This window comes from Bos indicus x Bos taurus, chromosome 11 (genome assembly GCF_003369695.1).
Source record: "Bos indicus x Bos taurus breed Angus x Brahman F1 hybrid chromosome 11, Bos_hybrid_MaternalHap_v2.0, whole genome shotgun sequence".
Lineage (NCBI taxonomy): Eukaryota > Metazoa > Chordata > Mammalia > Artiodactyla > Bovidae > Bos > Bos indicus x Bos taurus.
Window position 1 is genome coordinate 68,887,436 of NC_040086.1, and position 25,192 is coordinate 68,912,627.

The 25,192-nt window shown below is 41.8% G+C and overlaps 1 protein-coding gene across 6 annotated transcripts in view; it reads right to left on the bottom strand.

Annotated features, from left to right (window-relative positions):
- Positions 1–3,412: 3,412 nt before the first annotated feature.
- LCLAT1 (lysocardiolipin acyltransferase 1) overlaps positions 3,413–25,192 on the bottom strand; it is a 200,947-nt gene continuing 179,167 nt past the window's right edge. For all 6 annotated transcript variants that reach the window (XM_027555743.1, XM_027555748.1, XM_027555744.1 and 3 more), the window contains one exon: positions 3,413–7,436. In XM_027555743.1, coding sequence (XP_027411544.1) covers positions 6,934–7,436 — 503 coding nt within the window. In that variant the 3' untranslated portion in view covers positions 3,413–6,933. The remainder of the gene's footprint in view (positions 7,437–25,192) is intronic.

Below are 25,192 nucleotides of genomic sequence, written 5' to 3' on the forward strand. Positions count from 1 at the left end.
AGCTGGGTGGAGGTGAGATTATTTGGACAAGACTCTTAAGGATGCACATTTAAAAAAAATAATTTTATTTATTTATTTTTGGCTGTCTGGGTTTTTGTTGCTGTGTGGACTTTTCACTAGTGAGGCAAGCAGGGGCTACTCTTTGTTGCAATGCTTGGGCTTCTCATTGCGGGGGCTTCTCATGGGCCCTAGGGCACTTGGGCTTCAGTAGTTGTAGCACATGGGCTCACTAGTTGGGGTTCCCAGGCTCTAAAGCACAGACTCAACAGTTGTGGTGCATGGGATTAGTTGCTCCGTGGTGTGTGGGATCTTCTTGGACTGGGGATTGAACCCAAGTCTCCTGTATTGGCAGGAGGGTCCTATCCACTGAGCCACCAGGGATGTCCTCAGGATGCACATTTTGAGACAAGTTTCTGCTTTTAAGACTTTGGATGCTAATTTATTTTGGTAAATCATACCATCAATCAAAAATGATTTGATTCATGTTAAAAAAAAAAAGCTAATTATCTCCCAGAAGTAGATGTGTTTGCATTTCAAATTTTTGTTTCTGTTATGTTAAATTTATAAAATTTTGTACCCAGCTTGAGTTTAGTTCAGGATCCTTTCTGAACGACTTCCAAGGAATCATTGTTTAGACTTTACTGTGCAAAAGGAATTGGTGAGATGCTGGGCTAAACACTGTTCAGGATAAGAGAAATATGAGACATTCTTATCTTGGCTTTCCAGAAGCTTATAATCCAGCTGAGGTGATAGGACTGAAAAATAACTATAACATAAGATAGTATGTAATACAGCTAAGCAAGATTTGCAGAGAAATATCACCACAGGAGGAGGACATTTCAAGCTAGCTTGATCAGGAAATGGTTCAGAGAAAAAGTGAGACTTGACTGAATTTGGGCTGTGAAGGAAGCACCTTTATGAGCGAAGGTGGGAAAAGGCAGGGGGCACGGGAGTTTTAGGCGAAGGTCCACATCTGGGGACAATCCTGGGCCCAAGGTTAGGCTGGGTTGGGAGGAACAGGGAGAGAGAGGTTGAGTCTGGGCTGCCTGACATCATTAGGAAGTCCCTGAGGGCAATGAGAAGTGGGGTTCCATGATTAAACTAGCACTGTGGGGATATCAGCTAGGTCCTATGGACAAAGGCATCATCTCCTGGAGCAGGGAGAGCTGGTAGATGGTGCAGACTTGCCAGATTTAATGTAACAGGAATGAAGAACTGCCCCTGAGGAGGAAGGCACACGTGGGGGTGATGACTTGACTGTCAGGGCAGGTGAGGGAGGAGTGACATGGTGAGGTTCTGTGTCTGCAGTGCTGGGGGAAAGAGGACTGCATTGGCCAGTAGGGAGAGAGCTATACTTTCACCGATTTCCCATGGAAATGCTGTATGTACATACTGTCTTAAGTCCAGGTGATCTGGGTGGAGGTCATGACTGAAGTCCTCAGAGGGGCCAGTTGTTGATGAGGTTGTCTGTGTGCAACTCTGGAGAACCTGCGGGCTCTCCGGTGTCTCCTGGGGTGAGGGAGAAGGCGGCCGAGCTCCTGTGTGTCTCTCACAGTGCAGGGTCTGCGACTCTCGCTGGAAGCCGTGCCAATTTCCTCCTGACTCCACTGGGAGGTTTTCCAAGTTGCAGAGTCGAGGTGGACATCTGGCCATCCAGCATCATTTTTATCCTGTTCTCAATAGCAATCCTCTTATTAAAGTTCATCCCTCCCCAACACCTTGTCCCTGTGGTCCAAGGGGACACCCTCCAGACCCGGCTCTAGGAGGTGGTGAGTAATCCAAGGATGCAACGCACCTAATATTTCCAGGCAAGTGTGTGGTTCAGGAATACCATTGCAACCCAATTTAGAATTTGTGTTGAGCCACTGGGGAAGGGGTCTCTCTGGCTCTTTCCCCCTGGATTTGAACCGGAGAGGATGTAAGGCTGAGGTGACTGTGGGCATCAAGTCACCACGTGGCTCCTGGGAATCAAGTCAACACCACCAAGAAAGCACAGGTTGTCTATTAAGTATTTACTTTAAAACTGTTTTGGCATGAAGAGTGTACTGCCTGAGTGCAGGTTAGATTCTGTGCCATCCTATGGCCTACTAGCTGGCATTTGAAGTACCTCATCAGAAACCTGCCCTTCACAGGGAGTTGCTGAAGCCCTTTATATAATTTATCAGTGAAATGAGTGATGTGGAAGCACATGGGTGACCAGAAAGACCCTGCTCTCCTCTCCCCTCTGTCTGATCAGATTATAGACATGCCGCCAGCCTGATGACTGCCGTCCTGGCAACGTGGCTCTTCTGGTCCTGCACACCCCTTTCCCAGAGAATGGCGATAGGAGCTCCCCTCAGAGTCAATCTTTCAAGCAGATGCTCATTGGAAGATCCGAAGACAGAGTGGGGCACTGCAGAGCTCAGGTTCTGCAGGGAAAGGAAATAATTTTCCTTCTATCCTTCTGGGTTCTTGAAATATAAGACAGATTAACAAGCGGAGAATAATAAAAAACTGATTAGCATGTATCATCCCTCCTGTATTCATGGAGATACCCAAGGAAAACTGAGTAACTAACTCCCTGAGGTGGCTTAGAATTCAGGCTGAAATACCACTTAATTGAAAGGGGAGAGTGAATGGTGATCAGGAAAGATGAATGGGACCTTGGAATGGATGGGGGTGGTGGGGGGTGGGGGGTTGGGAGTGTGGCCTTTTGTGACAAAGTGTGTGGGTGTGTTCTCTCCTCTCCTGTGACAAGTCAGTCAGTTTGATCAAACTGCCAGGGAGGGCATTTATGGAGACTGAGTTCCTTTCGGAGGATCTCTTTAGGTAGAAAAGGGGAGTTCAGAGACAGCCCTTCCCTGTATTTGCTATTTTTCAAGTTCCTACAACTGAAAATAATCAACATACCAACGTGGTCTATTTGAGGTAGCATGCCCTGAACTCCTATATGCCTGTATTGAGGTGGGCATATTCTGCTACCCTTAAGTCCCACAACTTTTGTGTCTGTTGGCCAAGTATGTTTTTATGCACTTGTCAGGCTTTGGTAAAAGGTTTGCCTTCCTAGTTCCAGATTCCCTGACAGTGGAGGAGCAATGAGTAGAGTCCCACTTGCCTCTTACAGCTGCTGAGGTGGATATTTCCCATTGACCCCTATTCTTGTGGAATGACCACATTCCCTTCAGGCTGAACTGAGAGATGGAGGAAGAGAATGTTCTGAGGATGTTCACTGAGCCCTGAATTCGGCTGTGGCCCCTGGACTTTTTCAAGAATGAAAGCATTATATCCCCTTTTTGCTCTGGCATTTTGTTTCAAACATCTGTGAAAGAGAGTCCTAACTGATCAGCTCTTCCCCAACAGGACACACGGTGAGCCTGTAACGACATGGCACCCAGTCAGTCATCCCTGTACGAAGAGAAGTCCAACACACATGTAAACGCTTTGAATTCATTCCACTTTATTCTGGGATGGATACTAGAGACCACAACTCACAAACATACCAGTGAACATTGAAAACTAAGGCCATTCTGTGAGTTATTTTTAAAACCTAGTGTTTTGCACATAATGATCTTTTTTAAAAAAGTGAATTACCAAAACCAAGATTTCTCTTCTGAAATAAGAATATAAGGTCGGCATAAGACAACTTTAGGGCCATATCTAATCTGAAGCTCATCATGTGACAAGAGCATCTTTGTTTTCTACGACATAAATCACAGCCCTGAGGCAACCGCTGCCCTCAGCATCAAGTTCTCTTTTCCAGATGTCATCATAAAGTAGTACTGCCCACAGGGACCAGTGTTCTATAAACCATGTTTCTCCCAGTGAATAGCAAAGAGACTTTTACCTAAGAGACACACTGCAGGATTCTTGGAACAGGAAAAAGAAAGGGACCTGTAACTAAGGCACTGAAAGCACATTATTTATATAAAGAAATGTAAACAATTTAATACCAACAGGCTCCCACCATTAGTCTCTGTTATAAAAGTGCACAAGGGCAGCAGGGCCAGGCGCTTGAAGTCCGGGTGAGATGGGAACGTCTCCCTGGAGTCTCGGCTGCCGACGGTCAACAACGTCTGACCTGGGGCTGTGGACGTAACTCATTTCAAAGTGACTCAACAGGACTGTGTTTTAGTAGCATGACAAACAAGGAGAGGATTTTACCAAGAGTTTTAAATTATGGGCTCTGACGTTTATTTTTCTTTCGGTCTTCCACCATGTTCTTCCCCTGAATTTTACAATTCCTTTGGCTTGTTTCATCAGAGAGGCCTGGTGGGAAAACTTGCAGCCTCATCAGTGCCCTTCCTTGTAGGTTCCTATTTTAAGTGTAATAAAGCACACTCGCTGTATTGAAAACGTTTCCGAATGGGAACGATGTGACAAGTGGACACACAGCACTGTAAATATTTCAAACTCCACTGAGTTTACTTTTGATGGACTGAAAGGGCTTTAAGATGAAGGCGAGGGCCCATATGCAGCCAGACAAGGGGCTGCTGAGTCCAGAGTGAGGGTGGCAGGTGGGGAGGGGCTCCTTCCTGGGCCAAGCAGGACCGAAGCTGCATTAACCTCTACTTGACAATACTACTAATCTCTACTTGCTATCCGTTTTAGAGTCCAAACCATGGACCATATATTTCTTTAAAGAAGAGAAGAAAAAGTTGGGTAGGAAAACAAATAATTACAATTTTAAAAGAAGCCTTATTGCAACCCCCTCCCCGCCCCCCCCTAAAAAACACAAACAAAACACACCCTCCCAAACACACAGAAAAAACACCCCAAAAGGTAACTTTTTTCTTTTTAAAGTTACCATTTCTAAGTCTTAGAGCAAGTACAAGGTCTCAGTTTCTGGGCTTATGAGTTCTGGGCACTAAAAAAGGAGCTTGCATTTTATCATAAAATATGTTTGTATTTTTTTTAAGACCAAAAGAAATCATGTTTTAAAAAGGAAGAGTTCCCCCTTTACAGGTCTCAGAGGGTTAAAGAGGACCTGCCATTAAAGCCAGAGGAGCCATGAGAAGCTTGGAGGAAGGGTTAACCGCCTACATTACAAACACCTGTAGGGTAGAAAGTGCGGCCTCTCTCTCTCACCCAGGACAAAGGCAATCCTGATTGCTAAACTATTTCTTGTTTCCAAATATAGCCAGAAGAAGTCTGAGAAAGACCTAAATTAAAAACTTCTTTTACTGGGGGTTGGGAGAGAAGGTTTAAAAAACTAACCACCTTAAAAACCACTGAAGAGCTGGGTCTGGAGCAGATGTGGGTAGTAACAAATCAGAAGCCCCAGCAGTAGGGAAAACAGCCTTGGGGGAGGAGTTAAATAGGCTGGGCCTTCCTTAGAGGCACAAGTTAGAACTCTCCAAGTGAGGGTGGTGTGCTGACAGAGGGCTGCTCAACCAGGACCTTCCGGAAGAGTCTGCCTGGTAAGTCCAGCTCACAGCATGCTTGCCTTTCCTGGCGATGCCTGTGTCTGCTGTTCACTGGATGGAAATCACCGTCCAGCAAAATAAGACGTCATTAAGGAGAAAGCACTTGTGCCAAGAGTAAACCAAGCCAGAAAGAGTGTTTGAGGCTGGTTCAGCACAAGACTTTTAATTGCCCCATCTTTTCTGCTACTCTGACCAGCATTCCCATTAGGACAAAATAAATAAATAAAATTTAAAAAGTAATTGCAAGGCTCCAGTGGAGTGGAAACCTCGACCACATGCTTTTTTTTTTTCTTTTGCCTCAGAAGGAGATTGGTACTGTTGGCTTGCTGGATTTTCCACTGACTCCAAACGACAGGAATATTTAGGAGAACAATTGGTTAAAAGTGGGCTTAAATTTTACTAGTGAAAGAGGAAGCCTGAGACTAAAAAAGAGATCCCTATCATTAAGAAAGGATTCATTTTTGTGACCATTTTGATTTTAATAAAATTTGTCAAGGCTACAAGGGTTGAATAATTTAGGTTAAACCATTACGGCCCTGTCTGCAAGTGTTTTTGTTTTTTTAGTGGCAGAGGTTAGACACATATGCACATGTAGAAAATGCAATAAACCTTCCTTTTTGTGGCAGGTTTTAAAGAAATATTTCAACCGAGACACAACTTCAAAAGTGAGTTTCTGACGGCAATACCAGACTGTTCTCAAAAAGGTAAGTGACTTTGATGTATACCATTGTTAATGCAGAAAAGCGACACCTGCCAACAAGCTGTAATGAAACAAGTGCTAAATATGCAAAGGTACACAGAAGTGAAGAACTAAATTGTTTGAACTCCGAGCTTTAAAAATTTAAACTAAGGGTTCTGAGTGGAGAGCCTGTGGTTGCTCCCTGAGACTCGTCTAGGTCTTATTTTCTGCGTGAGAAAAGGGCACCGGTGGTTTTCTGATGTCTCGGTCAGTGCAAGGCTAAATGCCAAGGTTTCATGAATAATGAAGGGCTTCCTATCAAAATGTTTGTTCGGCTTAAGGAGAAGGGGTTTCTGTCTTCTGGTCTTAAGGAAGGATGCGAGGGTTTGATTGGCATAGAAAGGGGTGCAGGGACAGCGCCGAGAGGGAGCTGGGAGGAAGGCCCCTCACCTCCACAGTCAAGTGCCAGCACTTGATCTGGGCTGGTGCTCAGGAGCATCAGCTCTGCCTCTGGGGAATTTGTCAGGAAGCAGGACGACCTGTGAGATCTGTGTGTACCTTGACTGCTAACAGCCTGATGATTGTTTACTAATACTCCGGCCTGCGATAATTTTGCCGCCATCGCTCCCTGCTACACAGTGTTGAAATTACATTCAGAGATTTAAAAAGAAAAAAAAAAATCGTGTGTGTAGCAATATTGTTCCACAAAACTAAGTGCAAAATATCTTTAACAAATAATGACGGTTGTAAGAAATATTTGACACAGTCATGCAAAAATGCGTCTCCATTTACAAAGGCTTAGAACATTTCCGAAATACGCCCTAGGCTTTTCCGCCCTGAACCTTAAACATCTTACTCATTTTTCTTTGCGTTTAAATGTGGCTGTTTGTGTAAGAGGCGGTAACATGCAAGTTCGAGGATCTCCAGTCCACCAAATATTCTCTCCTGCAGCACGAAGATGACAATGATGATGATAAAATACCACCGGACAAGACTGTACAGGTAGATGAACAGGCACATTGTGGGGCTGAACAGGGTCCAGTAGAGGATGGAGAGAAATTTGACCACCATGACCCTGAGCTCTGACTTGCAAGGAGGAACGACCGTCTGCCCCGTGAAGGAAAAATTCTTCTCCCCTTGATAGAAGGAGCGCAGCCTCTCTTCTTTCTCCTCCCACCGCTTGTGGCACCAGAGCTGGAGGTCCTCCTTCGACTCGGGGAGGGTGTTCACGGGGTACCGGTGGACGTGGAAGTGGATCTCCTTGGGAAAGTCCCCGAGGAGGAGGTGCTTCTCCGTCTGGGGAATGTTGTGAGGGTACGCCACCGTGATGTCATGGACGGCATCAAGGTTCTTACCTAGGTTTTGGAAAAGATAAAAATACAGATGGAGTAAAGATCCATCTGGACAGCAATGCTGATTCACATTGAAGGCAGGGGAAAAAAAATCAGTACAGAGTGAACCAAGATGAACAAACAAGGGCTATAAATACCTGTGTTCCTGGGCTCTTGCGTCAATATTTACCAGTCACTTAGTTTTTTATCTGCTTGTTAATTACCACAAAGACCTTTAAAAAGAAATTATCTTTGTTCCTAGAAATAGGAATCTGCCATTCAAGAATTAAATAAATAAGCACCTTAAATTAGATTTGAGATAGGAATTAAAGAACACAGCTCTTCTCCACCAACAGGATTCACTGTTTAGAGATCTCCTATCAATAGACATCCTTCTCTCCAAATAAAAAACTTTCTTACTTTTGGCCCAATATCACTACGAAGGCTACTGGAAAGAAAAACTCCGTGTCAGAGTTGATACAGTGGTCAGACACACCTGAAAACTTCCATGACTTTTTAATTTCTAGAAATTAAAAAGTGTGAAGTCGAATTCAGAGACTGAATGAGACCCTGATTTAGTATGCCATCATCCTTAAAAATTTCATTGTTTAGATACTGTGGGGTTAAGTGTTTTCAGCAAAGTCATATGCCAGGTGTTGGAAATGGAGAAGTGAACCAAAAAATGCCAATCCCTAATTTCACTCCAGAGCTCACAGCAGAATCAGGGAGATGGGCAAGCAGAGTCTCCTAAAGGGGAGCCATGGCAGGTGAACCTCCCAGCAGAGAGCACTGGAGGGCTGAAGGCGTTCAGTGAAGGCCCTCACTGTCAACCTTGAGAACGGGAACTCAAGCCTGTAGGTGACAGAGAAGCACCTTAAGTGGTAGAGAACCTCTTAAGGATTTTAAATAGACAAGGAACCAGAATGTTTCATCTGAGCAGGGGTTAGCTTGAGAGCAGTAACAAGAATAGTTTGGAGAGGACCAGGGGCAAAGGTTGGAAGAGTAGTTTGGTCATCACAAGGCAAGAAGTGAAGAGGAGGTAGGGACTGAAGGAAGTGGCGTGTTAAAACAAATCACAAGGAAGGACTGACCTGACAGAGTGCTCAACTGGAGGGGGTGGAATGAGCCCAGGTTTATTTCTGTTTGGGGTTCTTGAACGGACTGGGGGAAGAGGGGATCTCTGAGATTAGAAATGTGACCAGAGTGCCATCTTTAAAGAATCAAGAGGATCACCCGTGGAATCCTGTAAGAGGCCCAGGAAGGTTAAGTTTTTGGCCCAAGGACACACAGCGTGTTGATGCATAATCTCTGAATGTTGCTTTCTTCCGTACCAAGTTATCTTCAGTGACAGACTTTTGATGTGAACTCTTGATTCATCACAGGACTCTATGATGTAGGCAAAATTAACCTGTGGTGGAAATCAGAACCGTAGTTGCCTGTGGGGGTGGGGACTAGTGGGAAGGGAGCATGAGGAAATTCTCGGGGGCGGGGGCAGAGACATTCTGTATCTTGATTAAGAGTTTGGATTCCATGAAATGGTACATTTAAGATCTGTGCAGTTTCACTCACTCCAAATTTTACCTCAGTCTTAAGAACAACAAAGATATGAAGCAAATTCCCCACCTTATATCACCATGTTTCCCCTTCCTCCTGAACCATTAGGTTGTGCTCAATTTCTCTGTAATGTTGGCAGTCAGTCTCCTCTCCTCTGTGATTTACTTTAGGGAAAGGACTAGGTTTCAATCTGGTTCCAGAACTATCTTATAAAATACTCAGCCCTTAAGAGCTATGTCATAAGAAATGAGAATACCCGTATCAACAAGGTTTACACTCAGAACTGGAGGGAAGTCCTTTCGGGACGCTGTGCACTGTTTACCTGGCAGCAGAGGAGGCAATGAAAGGTTGGTGGAGGCAACTCCAGTGCACTCATACCTGATGGCCTGGGAGAAAAAAGAGGCCAGGCCTGTTCAGCTTCAGAGGAGGGAAACGGGTCCTGTGGTGAGGAACCACAGGAAGATGTTTTTTAACGGCTGTCAAGAGGTGATGTGTCCACTGTTTGAGAAAAGGCTGGTTGACTCCCACCTAGTGGGCTGTAGCAGGAACCTATCCACAGGAAGGAAGGCTGTCTGGTCAAGCATCCAAAGACCAATTCTCACTGGTACAGTGAGCACGATACATCCACTAAGATGATAATATGTCTTACCTGTTAACCTCACCTGCATTACAAATTGATCAACCTTTTGTCAATTCAACATTAATCATGATTACCCTGCTCTGTATTGATCAAACTTTTCCTTGACAAGTGAGTTTAATGTTTTAGTGCCTCCTCTACCTGCAGACCTCAGAGCCTGTTCATCGATGCCCACCAACCAGAACCATACTCCATAATCCAATTTATTAACACAAATTGGTAGCAAAGTATATAGAATACATACTATATAGTAGTAAGAAACTGAAGATGCCCCTTTCTGCATTCCTCTTAGCAATCTGTAGGGTAGGAGGTGTGTGTGTACATGCAGACAAGTGTCTGCTCAAAATACAGCAAGTTTGGGGACAGAGATGGTACCACTTACAGAAATGTTCTGTGAAAAAATTTCTAGATTTATTGTAGTGCAGAGCACGAGGGCTGTGGAGGCAGACTGCTTGGGTTCAAATCCTAGCTCTGCTTCATAGTAAGTGAATGAATTAATCTCTGTGGCTTATTTATTAGTTCCTAGATCTATAAATTACCTCATAGGGTTGTTGTGAGGAATAAATGAGATAAGTAAAAACACAAAACAGGATCTGATATGTAGTAAGCGCTCAACAAATGTTAGCTGCTGTGGCTGTTACTGAATCATATCGTTAGCATGTTGGGCTCTAATGTGAATTTAGCTTTGAGTAAAAAGCAGAGACATTACTTTGTCAACAAAGGTCCATCTAGTCAAGGCTATGGTTTTTCCAGTGGTGATGTATGGATGTGAGAGTTGGACTATAAAGAAAGCTGAACTCTGAAGAATTGATGCTTTTGAACTGTGGTATTGGAGAAGACTCTTGAGAGTCCTTTGGACAGCAAGGAGATCCAACCAGTCCATCGTAAAGGAAATCAGTCTTGGGTGTTCATTGGCAGGACTGATATTGAAGCTGAAACTCCAATACTTTGGCCACCTGATACGAAGAGCTGACTCATTTGAAAAGACCCTGATGGTGGGAAAGATTGAGGGCAGGAGAAGGGGACGACAGAGGATGAGATGGTTGGATGGCATCACCGACTCAATGAACATGAGTTTGGGCAAGCTCCGGGAGTTGGTGATGGACAGGGAGGCCTGGCGTGCTGCGGTTCATGGGGTCGCAAAGAGTTGGACACGACTGAGGGACTGAACTGAACTGAGTCCACAGATGCCAGCATGGATAGTGGGGGAAATACTGCATTCAAGCATCTTCTTTAAACCACTGTCCAGGGCACTGCTCTTCTGGGCCCTGAAGACACCAATTACAGACCGCATGTCTTCCACATAAGACAAATGTTCAAACTATTATTTCACAAAGTGGCCAAGGACACTGCTCTGCCTCAAATATTTCAGACTCTTTCCCTGAAATATTTTATCTCAGCTTTATTCAATGACCAGCTCAAATTCTAAGGGTTCTAAGAAGAGTTTCCGTATGTATTCAGGCCAAGTGGTCTTGCCTGCAGTGAGTGCTTAAGACATATGTTTTGATGTGCTCATTTGGGCATTCACCCGCCATCCTGCAGGACAGTATGAGAAGCTCACGAGAACCCAGTGTCCCAGGAAAACAAGAATCTTAAGGGCAGGACCATGTCTTTGACTCCTTAGAACCTTAGTAACTAACATACTGCCCTGCACTTAAAAAAACACATATTTTACCAATATCTATAGTCTATCTATCTTCTCATCTAAAGATATAGGAGGGAATTATCATGCCTTCTGCATGAGGCTGTGTAAACAATTCAGTGAACTTTTATACACAAGGCTCTTTGCATAAGACTGGCACATGGGAAGTTCTTAAATGTTAGCATCCACTACAACTTCTATATTCAGTTAATGAGACTAACTTCCTCCACTGGATCTTTTTGCAACTTGGTTCTGTGAATTCTTGGTTCTGAAAGAATTACAACAATCTTGGATGAGGGTGTTGGGAGATCACCTTACAAAAAGGCAATATTCCAGAAGTTTCTATAAGTTGCTTGTTTGGAATTTAGAGCTGTGGAATGATAGAACTCAACATTATTAAAATAGTATTATAATAGTATTTAAATGCTATTTATATTTAATAGTATTTAAAATACTACTAAGATATTATTTTAATTATGTTGAGTTCTATCAACATAATACTGCTAAGAAAAGAGATTACTTTTCACACCATTTGTTCAAGACCTCCTGCCCTGGGGCCTCTAGCCCAGGGGAGTCCTTACTACCAGACAAGGCATCTTCCTCCCAGGGGCGGGCAGGCTTGCAGAGCTTGGTTCGTATACAAGTGATAATAATGAAATGGATAGTCAAAAGTTGAGATGTGCCTTTATTTCATTTACCAATTTATAATAGCTAAAATAATGCATAATAGATTGAGATAAGTTCCTGCAATGACAAAGAAGTTACACTACCTTTAAATTTTCTGGTATGAGAACAAGAGACTTTTTAGTATGTGAATCATGACGGTTGGTTGCCATCAGTAAAAGCCATTTTTAGAAGACTATTGCTTTTTAGACAGTTTAAATTAAAAATCTAGATGCTCCATCTGGGCTAGATGCTCTCTGCCTACATGGGGCTTAGAAAATGGATCTGCTCTGTTTCTGATGCTGTGTCTACTGGACAGTTTCATACTTCAGTATAATTTTGAAAAGCAACCATTCTGTTTGAAGAACAACACTCAGCTGGGTCCAGAGATGTTTGTTCTCTAGAACACAAAAAGCACTTGCTTGATATTCCAAGTCTTAATTTTTAGTCTCAGACTGAGACTGGGGGAATTCTTAATACTTCAGTTGTGTTTAACCAATAGAAGTTTAAAAGGCATGCCTGGACTTCACGAGTGTCCTATGCAGAAGAGCGGTTCTCCCCGAATAGCAAGGGAGCCGATGATTATCCGCAGAGCTCTACTCACCAGGAATGGGGGAGGGCCAAGTCTTTACACATCTGTATGTTTAAAATGAAAGAGCCAAGAGAAGAAATCCCATTTTGCCCAGATTCAATTATATAGTTCAGTGGCAGAACAACAGAAATGTTATTTTTATTTCTTTTTTAATCCAAAGTGATCTTTAATGGGGTTTCTCCTATAGCTCAGCTGGTAAAGAATCTGCCTGCAATGCAGATGACCCCGATTCAATTTCTGGGCCAGGAAGACCCGCTGGAGAAGGGATAGGCTACCCACTCCAGTATTCTTGGGCTTCCCTGGTGGCTCAGATGGTAAAGAATCTGCCAGCAGTGCGGGAGACCTGGGTTCGATCCCTGGGTTGTGAAGATCCCCTGAAGAAGGGCTGCTGCTGCAGCTGCTAAGTCGCTTCAGTTGTGTCCGACTCTGTGTGACCCCAGAGACGGCAGCCCACCAGGCTCCCCCGTCCCTGGGATTCTCCAGGCAAGAACACTGGAGTGGGTTGCCATTTCCTTCTCCAATGCATGAAAGTGAAAAGTGAAAGGGAAGTCGCTCAGTCGTGTCTGACTCCTAGCGACCCCATGGACTACAGCCTAACGGGCTCCTCCGTCCGTGGGATTTTCCAGGCAAGAGTACTGAAGTGGGGTGCCATTTCCTTCTCTGCTGGAGAAGGGAAAGGCTACTTATTTCAGTTTTCTGTCCTGGAGAATTCCATGGACTGGATAGTCATGGGGTCACAAAGAGTTGGACAACTTTAATGAAGTTGATAACAACTGAAGTGTTTTTTCTTTCCCTATACCATAATCAAATGTATGCAAAATATACAAAAATTTAGAATTTAATTTTAATGCCTGCTTTTAAAAAATTATACACACACTTTCTATTACATCTAGATCCATAAATCTACCTATATGTATTGGAGAGTTTTCAATAAAGCAGCTTGTCGTCTAAGATGTGTTTGTGTTAAAATGCTGAGGTCACTGGTTTTGTGCACTACTTTATTAGACTGAAAAAAAACCAGGATAAAAGTGGGAGTTAGTAACTAAGCAGTCATTCACTGTGCCACTTTGATACTGAATAGTACATGGCTAAAAATAAGCATGACAGACTGACACTAGTTAGTACACTTTGAAGAACAGCTTTGAATGGACAGATTTGGATATATTTAGACAAAAAATACCAATAAAGAAGAAATCTTTCAGCTTCAAAATAATGGGGCATGCATGAATCACTTAAAACCAACTAGTATTAAGGCTCAAACAGTACCATTTTCTTTGTTAGAGAAAACATTACTGTTCCCTCCTAGGAACATTATTCATTTTTCCTTGTACAAACTGGATGCATATGGAACAAGAGGTGGTGTCAGGAGGCTTCCAGCCCTGCCTCTTATCAGCTCTATGACTTGGCAAGTTCACAAGAAGCCTCATCTGTAAATGCAAATGAAAACAGTAGCGACCCTCATAGGGTTTTGTGAAGATCAGTTGGGAACAAGACTGCAGGAGGCCTACAGAAGGGCTTGGCAGGTGTGTGCTCAAACTCTGTTATTGCTCCACGTGGGAAGATCACTGACAGCACCTGCTTGGTTTAGGCTGCTATCCTTTACCTTCCATTTTCCTCTAGATTTCCTCTTTCTTTGGGAGACAGACAAGTCTCTTGTAGAGACACTGAGGTCTACTGTCTAATATTCTGTCCATTCCTCTCCCCGGTAGAGCAGTAAAGTCATTCAGGGGCTGACCTTGGCTCTCCAGGTAAGTCCAAGCATATCAAGCCAAGTGCATCAAGGTCCCAATTTATCTCCTGATACATTTTCTTTTCCAACCTAATAACTCATCTCTTGGACATTTTAAACTCAGCATAGAAACTGAATCCTCTGATGGCATTTAGAATTAGAAGCTGATGACATGTGCTCTAGGATCACTGGTCTCTTGTCCCAGGTTGCTGTTACAGTTTTTAATAAGCTGAAGTTAGTGTCTACTCTTTTTCTAAGAAAGAACCATTCTGCACTTAAAAAGCAACCTTCAGCTGAAAGATGACACTAAAAATGGTATCCCTGTGAATAATCATGCTTATCCAGGAATTCAGCTCTTACCTACAATTTTAGGGAGACATATTTTCACTTTCTTGTCCTAAATCTGTTGAACTTTTTGTTTTCTGTGTAAATGCATGAATCTGTTCAATTACAAATCTCTATCTTCTGACAGAACTTCAAAACAAGTTTTATTTTCTAGGTACAATGGGAACCTGTTGACATTTTCCATAATTCAACAATATTGGTGCATTAGAAGATCGTTAAGGCGAGATATGAATAACAGTATAGCACTTGCTGAGGACAGACAGACAGACATACACTCATATGCACACATGTATATAAAACATGTGCCTCAAAAAAAGATTCAGAAACTTTCAAAAATGAGATCATACTGTATATACTGTTTTATGACTGTTGCATGTACTTTCCACTCATGCCACCGTAATTTTCTAAAATATCGTTTTATAGATGTGTATACAACATTAAAAATTACTTTATCAGATATTTGTTTTCACATAATATTAAACATCAATATTTAAACAGGTATCTTTGTAACTAATAATAAAGATTTTATACGGCAAATGCCAGTAATTTAACTTGCTGGATCAAAGAATATGAATAGGTTTTTCCCTCATATGGGAAACTGACCCCCAGAAAGGTCAGTTTAATAAAAACACACAAGAAATGTATGATGGTGCTTTCTTTTTCATGCTACTAATGCTTGCAATCGCTACTTTTAGAAAGTTGCCAAAATATGTCATTTTTGTTTTAATTTGTATGTCTTTGGTTAGATAAAACAACGTATCACTGGGTACATACTCTAGGGTTTTCCCTATAGGTTTTGGGATTCAGTGATTTGTTATCTTACAGATTTGTAAGACCTCTTTATACATGCTTTAAATCTTTTATACCAGTGTTGGTCATCTGACACTGGTGCTTCCCTGGTCACTGATGGGTTTATTTTGTTGCTGTCTAGGAAATGTAGCTTTACGTCTTTTCTAGTCAATTCGCAAAACTTGTTCTTTACCATGGATTATTAATACTCTATATCCTTTGTTGCAAACAGTTTTATAAATCCGTTATCTGTTGCTATTATTTATGGCACGCTTTCAATATGTGTGGGTGTCTGTGTCTATACAAGTTCATTCTTTTTTCTGTTATAGCTTTTAGATTCCTATCTTTTGTCTTTCCGGCCCCTAGACTGTTTGTATACTTTGTAGTTTTCTACAAGATGAAAAAACATTTTTCATTTAATTTTATAACCCACCTTTACTTTCTTTCAAGACATTTGTTTTTCTAGCATCCTTTATTAAATAACTCTTTTTTCTACTATTTTGAAATACCACTTGGTCATATATAAGATTCTCAAATATACAGCTATCCGGTCTCCTTTCTCTCTTTTGCTCCAATGAGCTGTGTTTATTCCTTTCCTTAGTTACTTAATATGTAATAAAGCAAATCTTTCTTTTTCACACTGTATTGGGCTCCTGCTAGCACCTATTTTGCAATATAAATTTAAGAGCAACCAGGTAAATAACCCTGCCAATTAAGGGGACTTAAGAGACAGGAATGCAATCCCTGGGTTGGGAAGATCCCCTGGAGGAGGGCATGACAACCAACTCCAGTATTCTTTCCTGGAGAATCCCCATAGACAGAGGAGTCTGGTGGGCTACAGTCCATAGGGTCTCAAAGGGTTGGACACAACTGAAGCAAATTAACACACACAATTCTAACACAAAAAACCACCCCCCTCTCAACTTATCCTGAAATTGCATTTGCATTATATTTACATTATACTTTTGAAAGAAATGGTCTTTCTTTCAAAAGTGAGAGTTGGACTATAAAGAAAGCTGAGTGCTGCAGAATTGATGCTTTTGAGCTGTGGTGTTGGAGAAGACTCTTGAGAGTCCCTTGGACTGCAAGGAGATCCAACCAGTCCATCCTAAAGGAAATAAGTCCTGAATATTCATGGGAAGGACTGATGCTGAAACTGAAACCCCAGTACTTTGGCTACCTGATGTGAAGAACTGACTCATTGAAAAAGACCCTGATGCTGAGAAAGATTGAAGGCAGGAGGAGAAGGGGATGACAGAGGATGGGATGATTGGATGGTATCACTGACTCAATGGACATGAATTTGAGCAAGCTCTGGGAGTTGAAGGAAAGGGAAGCCTGGCCTGTTGCAGTCCATGGGGTTGCAAAGAGTCGAACGTGACTGAGCAACTGAACTGAACTTTAAAAGAACTGATGCTTTTATATTGTTTCTTCAAGAAAAATGTATTTCCATTGTCTTAAATCTTAGTTTATCTTCCAACAAGACTTCAGGTTTCTTAACAAAACTTTTGTGACTTTCTTTAAAATTTATTCCTAAATAATTTCATAATTCTTTGGACTACTGTGGATGGGATATATGTTCCTACTTCATGCTTTTAGGCAATCACTGCTTGTTGTTCAGTCATTAAGTCCTGTCCGACTCTTTGTGACCCCAAGGACTGTAGCAAGCTGAACTTCTGTGTCCTTCACTATCTCCCGGAGTTTGCTCAAACTCATGTCCATTGAGTGGGTTACTCTCTCTAACCATCTCATCCTCTACTGCCCCCTCCTCCTGCCCTCAGTCTTTCCCAGCATCAGGTTCTTTTCCAATGAGTTGGCTCTTCACATCAGGTGGCCAAAGTATTGGAGTTTCAGTTTCAGCATCAGTCCTTCCAAAGAATATTCAGGGTTGACTTCCTGTAGGATTGACTGGTTGGATCTCCTTGCAGTCCAGGTGACTCTCAAGATCTTTTCCAGCACCACAGTTCAAAAGCATCAATTCTTCGGTGCTCAGCTTTCTTTATAGTCCAACTCTCACATCCATGCATGACTGCTGGAGAAACCGTAGCTCTGACTATATGGACCTTGTCAGCAGAGTGATGTCTCTGCTTTTTAATATATGTTGTCTAAGTCTGTCATAGCTTACTTTCCAAGGAACAAGCATCTTTTAATTTCATGGCAGTCGTCACAGTCTGCAGTGGTTTTAGAGGTCAAGAAAATAAAATCTGTCACTATTTCCACTTTTTCTCCTTCTATGTGGTGGGACCAGATGCCATGATCTTAAGATTTCTGAATGCTGAGTTTTAAGCCAGCTTTCTCACTCTCCTCTTTAACCCTCATCAAGAGGCTCTTAAGTTCCTCTTCACTTTCTGCTATCACAGTGGTATCATCTGTATATCTGAGATTGTTGCTATTTCTCCTGGCAATCTTGATTCCAGCCTGTGATACATCTAGCCGGACATGTCACATGATGTACTCTCCACAGAAGTTAAATAAGCAGGGTGACAACAAACAGCCTTGTCATACTCCTTTTCCAATTTTGAATCAGTTTTTTGTTTCCATGTCTGGTTCTAACTGTTGCTTCTTGACCTGCACACAGGCTCCTCAGGAGGCAGGTGAGACGGTCTGGTATTCCCATCTCTTTAAGAATTTCCCACAGATTGTTGTGTTCCACACAGTTCAAAACATCAATGAAGCAGATGTTTTTCTGGAATTCTCTTGCCTTTTTTTTTTTTTATGATCGAGCAGATGCTGGCAATTTGATCTCTGGTTCCTCTGCCTTTTCTAAATCCAGCTTGTACATCATGAAGTTCTCAGTTCATGCACTTCTTTGGCATTGCCTTTCTTTGGGATTAGAATGAAAACTGACCTTTTCCAGTCCTGCAGCCACTGCTGAGTTTTCCAAATTTGCTGGCATATTGAGTGCAGCAGTTTAACAGCATCATCTTTTAGGATTTGAAATAGCTCAGCTGGAATTCCATCACCTCTACTTACATTGCTTACAGTAATGCTTCCTAAGGCCCACTTGATTTCACACTTCAGGATGTCTGGCTCTAGGTGAGCGACCACACCATCATGGTTATATTGGTTACTGAGATGCTTTTTGTATAGTTCTGTGTATTCTTGCCACCTCTTCTTAAATCTCTTCTGCTTCTGTTAGGTCCTTGCCATTTCTGTCCTTTATTGTGCCCGTCCTTGTATGTAATGTTCCCTTGATATTTCCAATTTTCTTGAAGAGATTTCTAGTCTTTACCATTCTATTGTTTTTCTCTGTTTAGAATACAGAAAGTCAATTGTTTGTGTATATTTATCTTATTTGTAGCCATCTTAACATCATAAAATTAAGTCTAGTTGATTTTTTTTTACTAGACTCTGACTTTCTAGATTTTCTATCAGCAGCAAAAACATAGCTTTATGTTCAATTTTCTCATCTTTATGGTCTTTTCTCAGTGCTTTCACTAGCATTTGCTTAATAATAAAAAGCACAGATCTGACATTAACTAAAATGTGGGTTTAAATGCTTTAGCATATCAGATACTGTTGAGTTTTGGAAACATAGTACTACATTTAAATAACTTCTATTTTTTTATAATTTTTATTATGAATGCTTTATCAAGAATGAAAAAGAGAATCAATGGGATATAGTTAAATTTTGAATGCCTTCCCTAAACATTTTAGCATTCTAGCAAAATTCACCAAAAATAAATAGTCAAAGAATAAACAAATGCAAAAACTAGGTATTTGATGAATAAAAGATTAAACTCTATGAAGGAGATTAAGGGGGAAAGAGAGCATACATATTTCAGATCACAGATAGCAAACGAAGCAAAATCACAAATACAGAAGAGATTAAAACAACTGTAACAATGTCAGTCTACACATGAGATAATAATAAAAAAAAACCACAGTAGCGGATCCATGTACATATATACTATACTTTGTGCTTCAAATCTGATTGGTGAAAATTTGTGTTTGGTTCAAAAATTGTAAAATATCATTAGTCAGTCTATTTTGAACAGAATGCAAGCTCTTCTTGCTATGTACTAAGGACAAAGAGCATGGGTGCTAATTTTACAGGCAGGCCAATGTAGCTCATGCGCTGGGGCTCCTTAGCCCTCAGGATTTTAGTATAGAATTTACAGAGCAAACATAGACAGCGAGGGATAAAACCACACCGTGCTATGATGGGAAAAGGACGAGTTCTAGTTTCAAACTGTTTTCATTCCCAGGATCTACTAAGCATAACTGCTACTTACACTGGTGCATCTGTAGATTGTGTTTTTGATGACACAGACTTATTTTGCCTATTCTTTCAAAACTTCATACTCTTTGTTTTCATTATTCTTTAAAAAACAAAAAAACATGTGGTAGAATGTTTAGAGAAGGCATTCAAAATTCAATGCAAAAAAAACAAGAGCAATATAATTTATCGTACTGTTGGATTCAACAAATTTGTTTAGATGTTCCAAAGCCCATGGACATGAATCAATACTGGATTAAAAGATCAGAAATGTTAGCATATGCATACTCTACTAATTTGCTAGTGTTTGAATTAAATGAGATCGGAGACAACACATTATTATAGTCTCTGTGCTCTGAGGTTAGGATTGAAGATGCCTAATGATGCACTTGGACATTACTATGTATTATGTGTGTATGTGCTTAAGTTGCTCAGTTGTGTCTGACTCTTTGTGACTCCATGGACCATCAGACTCTTTTATCCATGTATTGAGTGCTTACTAAGTGCCAGGCATAACTGATTCAACAGTAGGACCAAAAGCTGTAGGCATTTGGGGTATACTGGTGGACAAAAGGAAGACCCTTCCCTTGTGGCGTTTATCAGGACAACACTTTTGTGGTGGTATCCCTCTTTAGCAGTTGTGGAAACTGAGGCACAAAGAAGTGTCACTTGCTGAAGATCAGTTAGTAGAAATCATTGTGGCTGATTACAAAGCCTTTCCACTATGCCGTTCTACCTTCTATGAACTGCACATTAAGAACAGTAGGTGCAGAACCAGACTGACCTGGTTTGTACCCAGGCACAGTCTTATTAGCCATGTGACCTTGAACAAGTTACTTAACCTCCCTGGGCCTCAGGCTCCTCACCTGCAATCTGGGAATAATGCTTCCCTTGGAGGGCTCGAAGAAACAAAACATATCTGTCAGCCAGTCTGTAAAGGCAGTACTTAGTAAGGGCATCAATTCTACAAAAATGAAAGATCCTGGTGTTTTTCTTTTAGTCTTGCACTATATTATTCTCAAGTATATCATTCACATATTCTGATTAACAGAGTCTTGCTGTAGTTTTATACAAAGTATAAATGATTAGATCTTGTATACATTTCTGTTATATACTCCTCAGTTCAGTTCAATTCAGTCGCTCAGTCGTGTCCGACTCTGCGACTCCATGAATTGCAGCACGCCAGGCCTCCCTGTCCATCACCAACTCCCGGAGTTCACTCAAACTCACGTCCATCGAGTCGGGATGCCATCCAGCCATCTCATCCTCTCTCGTCCCCTTCTCCTCCTGCTCCCAATCCCTCCCAGCATCAGAGTCTTTTCCAATGAGTCAACTCTTTGCATGAGGTGGCCAAAGTACTGGAGTTTCAGCTTTAGTATCATTCCTTCCAAAGAACACCCAGGATTGATCTCCTTTAGAATGGACTGGTTGGATCTCCTTGCAGGCCAAGGGACTCTCAAGAGTCTTCTCCAACACCACAGTTCAAAGGCATCAATTCTTCGGCGCTCAGCTTTCTTCACCGTCCAACTCTCACATCCATACATGACCACTGGAAAAACCACAGCCTTGACTAGACGGACCTCTGTTGGCAAAGTAATGTCTCTGCTTCTCAATATGCTATATACGTTGGTCATAACTTTCCTTTCAAGGAGTAAGTGTCTTTTAATTTCATGGCTGCAGTCACCATCTGCAGTGGTTTTAGAGCCCCAAAAATAAAGTCTGACACTGTTTCCACTGTTTCCCCATCTATTTCCCATGAAGGGATAGGACCAGATGCCATGATTTTGTTTTCTGAATGTTGAGCCTTAAGTCAAATTTTTCACTCTCCTCTTTCACTTTCATCAAGAGGCTCTTTAGTTCCTCTTCACTTTCTGCCATAAGGGTGGTGTCATCTGCATATCTGAGGTTATTGATATTTCTCCCAGCGATCTTGATTCCAGCTTGTGCTTCTTCCAGCCAAGCGTTGCTCATGATGTACTCTGCATAGAAGTTAAATAAGCAGGGTGACAATATACAGCCTTGACATACTCCTTTTCCTATTTGGAACCAGTCTGTTGTTCCATGTCCAGTTCTAACTATATACTCCTGCTGCTGCTGCTAAGTCGCTTCAGTCGTGTCTGACTCTGTGCGACCCAATGGACGGCAGCCCACCAGGCTCCCCCCGTCCCTGGGATTCTCCAGGCAAGAACATTGAAGTGGGTTGCCATTTTCTTCTCCAATGCATGAAAGTGAAAGTGAAGTTGCTCAGTCGTGTCCGACCCTCAGCGACCCCATGGACTGCAGCCTTCCAGGCTCCTCCGTCCATGGGATTTTCCAGGCAAGAGCACTGGAGTGGGGTGCCATTGCCTTCTAGGACAAGCTTAATTGACTGGTTCACCAAACCACAAGCTAGACCCTACCATCCACTTTGTAGCAGTTACCTAAACCACAGTGGAGTGTGTAAATTATAATCTTATAAATCTAGAAAATTAATATTAACAATACAGTTTAAACTAGTAAAAAGTATGGCCCCAAATCAAAGCCTAACACTACTACTCTACAGCTTTATTGTGTATGTGATTTTGCATATAACACAGAGTCTGCCGCAGTTTCATCCTTTTCTCCTTTGAGAGGGAAAGTTAATTTGGTTGGGGATGTGATCTTATTAGTGGGTAGAGACCAAGTTGGTTTCTTCAAAAATAGGTAGAAGGTAGAGTAGAAGTGAAGGTCTCTGCTGCAGGTGACACATTTTGTCCTTTCTGTGGCCCTGAGCTCTGCATTGGAAGCCACACTGATCGGTCTCAAGGTTAGGTTTATGCTACACCTCCTGCCTAGTCTTCTACGTAGATGACCCAAGAATTAAGTTACCTGCTTTCAGTCACTTGGAAATCAAAATCCCAATCAGTAAACTTGACCTCCGCCTGACTGGGGATTGAGGATCTTACTACAAGGTTTTGCTGTTTTTTTTTCCCCCATCAACCAGGACAGATCCAACCATGGTTGCACACCTTCTACAGCGGGGGCTTAGCAATCCCAAAGTCCTTTTGGTTGATGGAAGGTGTGTGAGGTGGTATTTCTGAACAAGGTTATTCTGAAGGCTGGGTTTCCTACTTCTTCCCTCTTCCACAACCCACTAATATTCTGTTCTCCTAAATGACCAAATTAAATATTCTACTAGGGAACTTTATGGCTTTTGTACTCTTTTAGTAGGAATAGTCATCATTTATTCATTCTTTTTACTTTGTTTTAATGAGTCCTGTAAAGTGCAGTGGTGGTAGTAAAGAAATGGGTCAACACAGGAAATATCCAAAATTTCAAATGGTGAAGTCTCAAATGCAGGTCTTCACTTACGCAAAAGGGAAGACAGGATCATCTAATGGGACTGGGACTTCTCTTCCAATAAAATGATAAAGAACCAGACGGTGTGTAGCTCAGCTGAAGGATAAAATTCTCAGGTTCTTCCAATGTGACAAAGGAACAATAGACTCTGTTCTTACAGCATTTATAGAGTATCTTCTGAAGTTCAAAATGAGAAAAAGAAAATGGACTTTGTGCAGTTCAGAAAGATGTGTTTTGAAGAACAGAGCAGACATACCGATAATATCATATACAATTGATACTTCTGACCAAAAGAGGTGACAATTTCCTCTTTTTCTTTTAGTACTTTTTTTTTCCTTTTTGTACTTTTTCTCCCTCCTTCCCTCCCTCTCTTTCTTTTTTTCTGTGGATAAAGTTCAAAGACACATGCTAACATTACACCAAATTGAAAACGAATCCAAGTATTCTACACCTTTGTAAATGAGCAGAATCCATACACGTGGTTATCTACATTTATAGACTTAAAATTCCTGGTTTTCAATAGCTGTGGCCTGCTGTATCTTCTTCCAGGCAGGAAACTTATTTTCTTGCATCCTAAGAAGTCAATTGCTGATACAGGGGAGGGCATGTTCTATATAACGCTTGTTTTTTCAGCGTATTTTATTCCTAAGATGAGAAAGGATCAAGGATTCTTCTAAACATTTCTCAACCATCAACCAACCAGAAGTTCCTCAGTGCTGACAAACTTCTCAAAACAATACTCCCCAAAGCATCAATGGAGACTGGGTGGTGGGGGAAGATATTAAGGTGAATTCATTTTCTAGTTAACTCTGTCAAATTTCCTCAGTCAGACCTCAAGCAGAGGTCAGTGCTGATGATCTAGCCCAACTGTTGACTAAACAGCTGCTTTATGTGAGCCAGAGAGGGGGAATCAGGATGGAAACACTGCAGTAAGTAAAGTATTAAAGAGCAGATGCTTTCTTTGAAGATATTCATTAGAAGACAGGAAGTAGAGAAAAGTGCTTCCATCCAGGGATCAACTCCTACGAACTGGCATAAAAAGTCATTTGGGTAATAACTCGACTTTCTGTTTAAATTCAAAAATGTAAGGAGAGTTAACATCTGGATGAATAGCTACTATGAAACTTGAGCTGTATGAATAACAAAAAATTAGGGAAGTAAATCAGTATATGTAGTGGGTTGAATGGTCTTTTTCTGGTATCTCAGCTAGTAAACAATAAGCCAGCAATCCAGGAGACCCCTGTTCAATTCCTGGGTCAGGAAGCTCCCCTGGAGAAGGGATAGGCTACCCACTCCAGTATTCTTGGGCTTCCCTGGTGGCTCAGATGGTAAAGAATCTGCCTGCAATGTGGGAGACCTGAGTTTGACCCATGGGTTGGGAAGATGCCCTGGAAGAAAGCATGACAACCCACTCCAGTATTCTTGCCTGGAGAAACCCTGTGGGCAAGAGGAGTCAGGCAGGCTACAGTCCATGGGATCTCAAAGAGTCAGACACCACTGAGCAACTTAAACACACAGCACAGTGGGTTGAGTTTTCTCTTCCCCAAAATTTACTGTCCAGCAAAACTTCAGAATATGACTTTATTGGGAAATAGGTTCTCGCAGATGTAATTAAGGTTAAGGACTAAGATGAGGCCACAGTGGATTAAGGTGGACTTTAAATGCACCTTAAAAGATGTCCTTTTAAGACAGAACAGGGGATCGTGTAAAGATGCTGGGAGGACTAGAGTTATGTAGCCAAGCTAAGGAATGCCAGGAGCCAACAAGCTAGCGCAGGCTAGGAAAGACTCTCCCTTAGAGCTTTGGGCAAGGGTATGGCCTCTGCCAGTACCTAGATTTCAGACTTATCTTTTTTATTTTTAAGGCATCAAATATGTAGTGATTTTTTTAATGGCGGCCTAGGAAACTGATACAATACACATTAAGCAATATTGAATGTCAAGGATTGCTTCTTTTTTGAGGCTTTATTTTGGGAAAGGACATTTCTTCTAGAGATTTATTGTACTTTTGAGTTATAAAGTGGCATTTTGAGAATAAAGAGCAAGGTCACCTAACTGTCAAAGACAGCTGTACGGAAAATGAACACTTTGTTTCCTAAATTTATCTGAGGAAAGTAGCTACAGGTTCTTATGGAGAATGCAGAGCTACCATTTTATGGCAATTCCTACAGACTGCTGAGACTTGTTCCTTAGTTGAGAAAGAGAGGCTGTGCCAGTGGTTATTAGCCTTCAGTGGCCTAAGTCACCTGGGGAACTAGCTGAATACGAGGAGTCCTGGACCTCATTCCCAAGA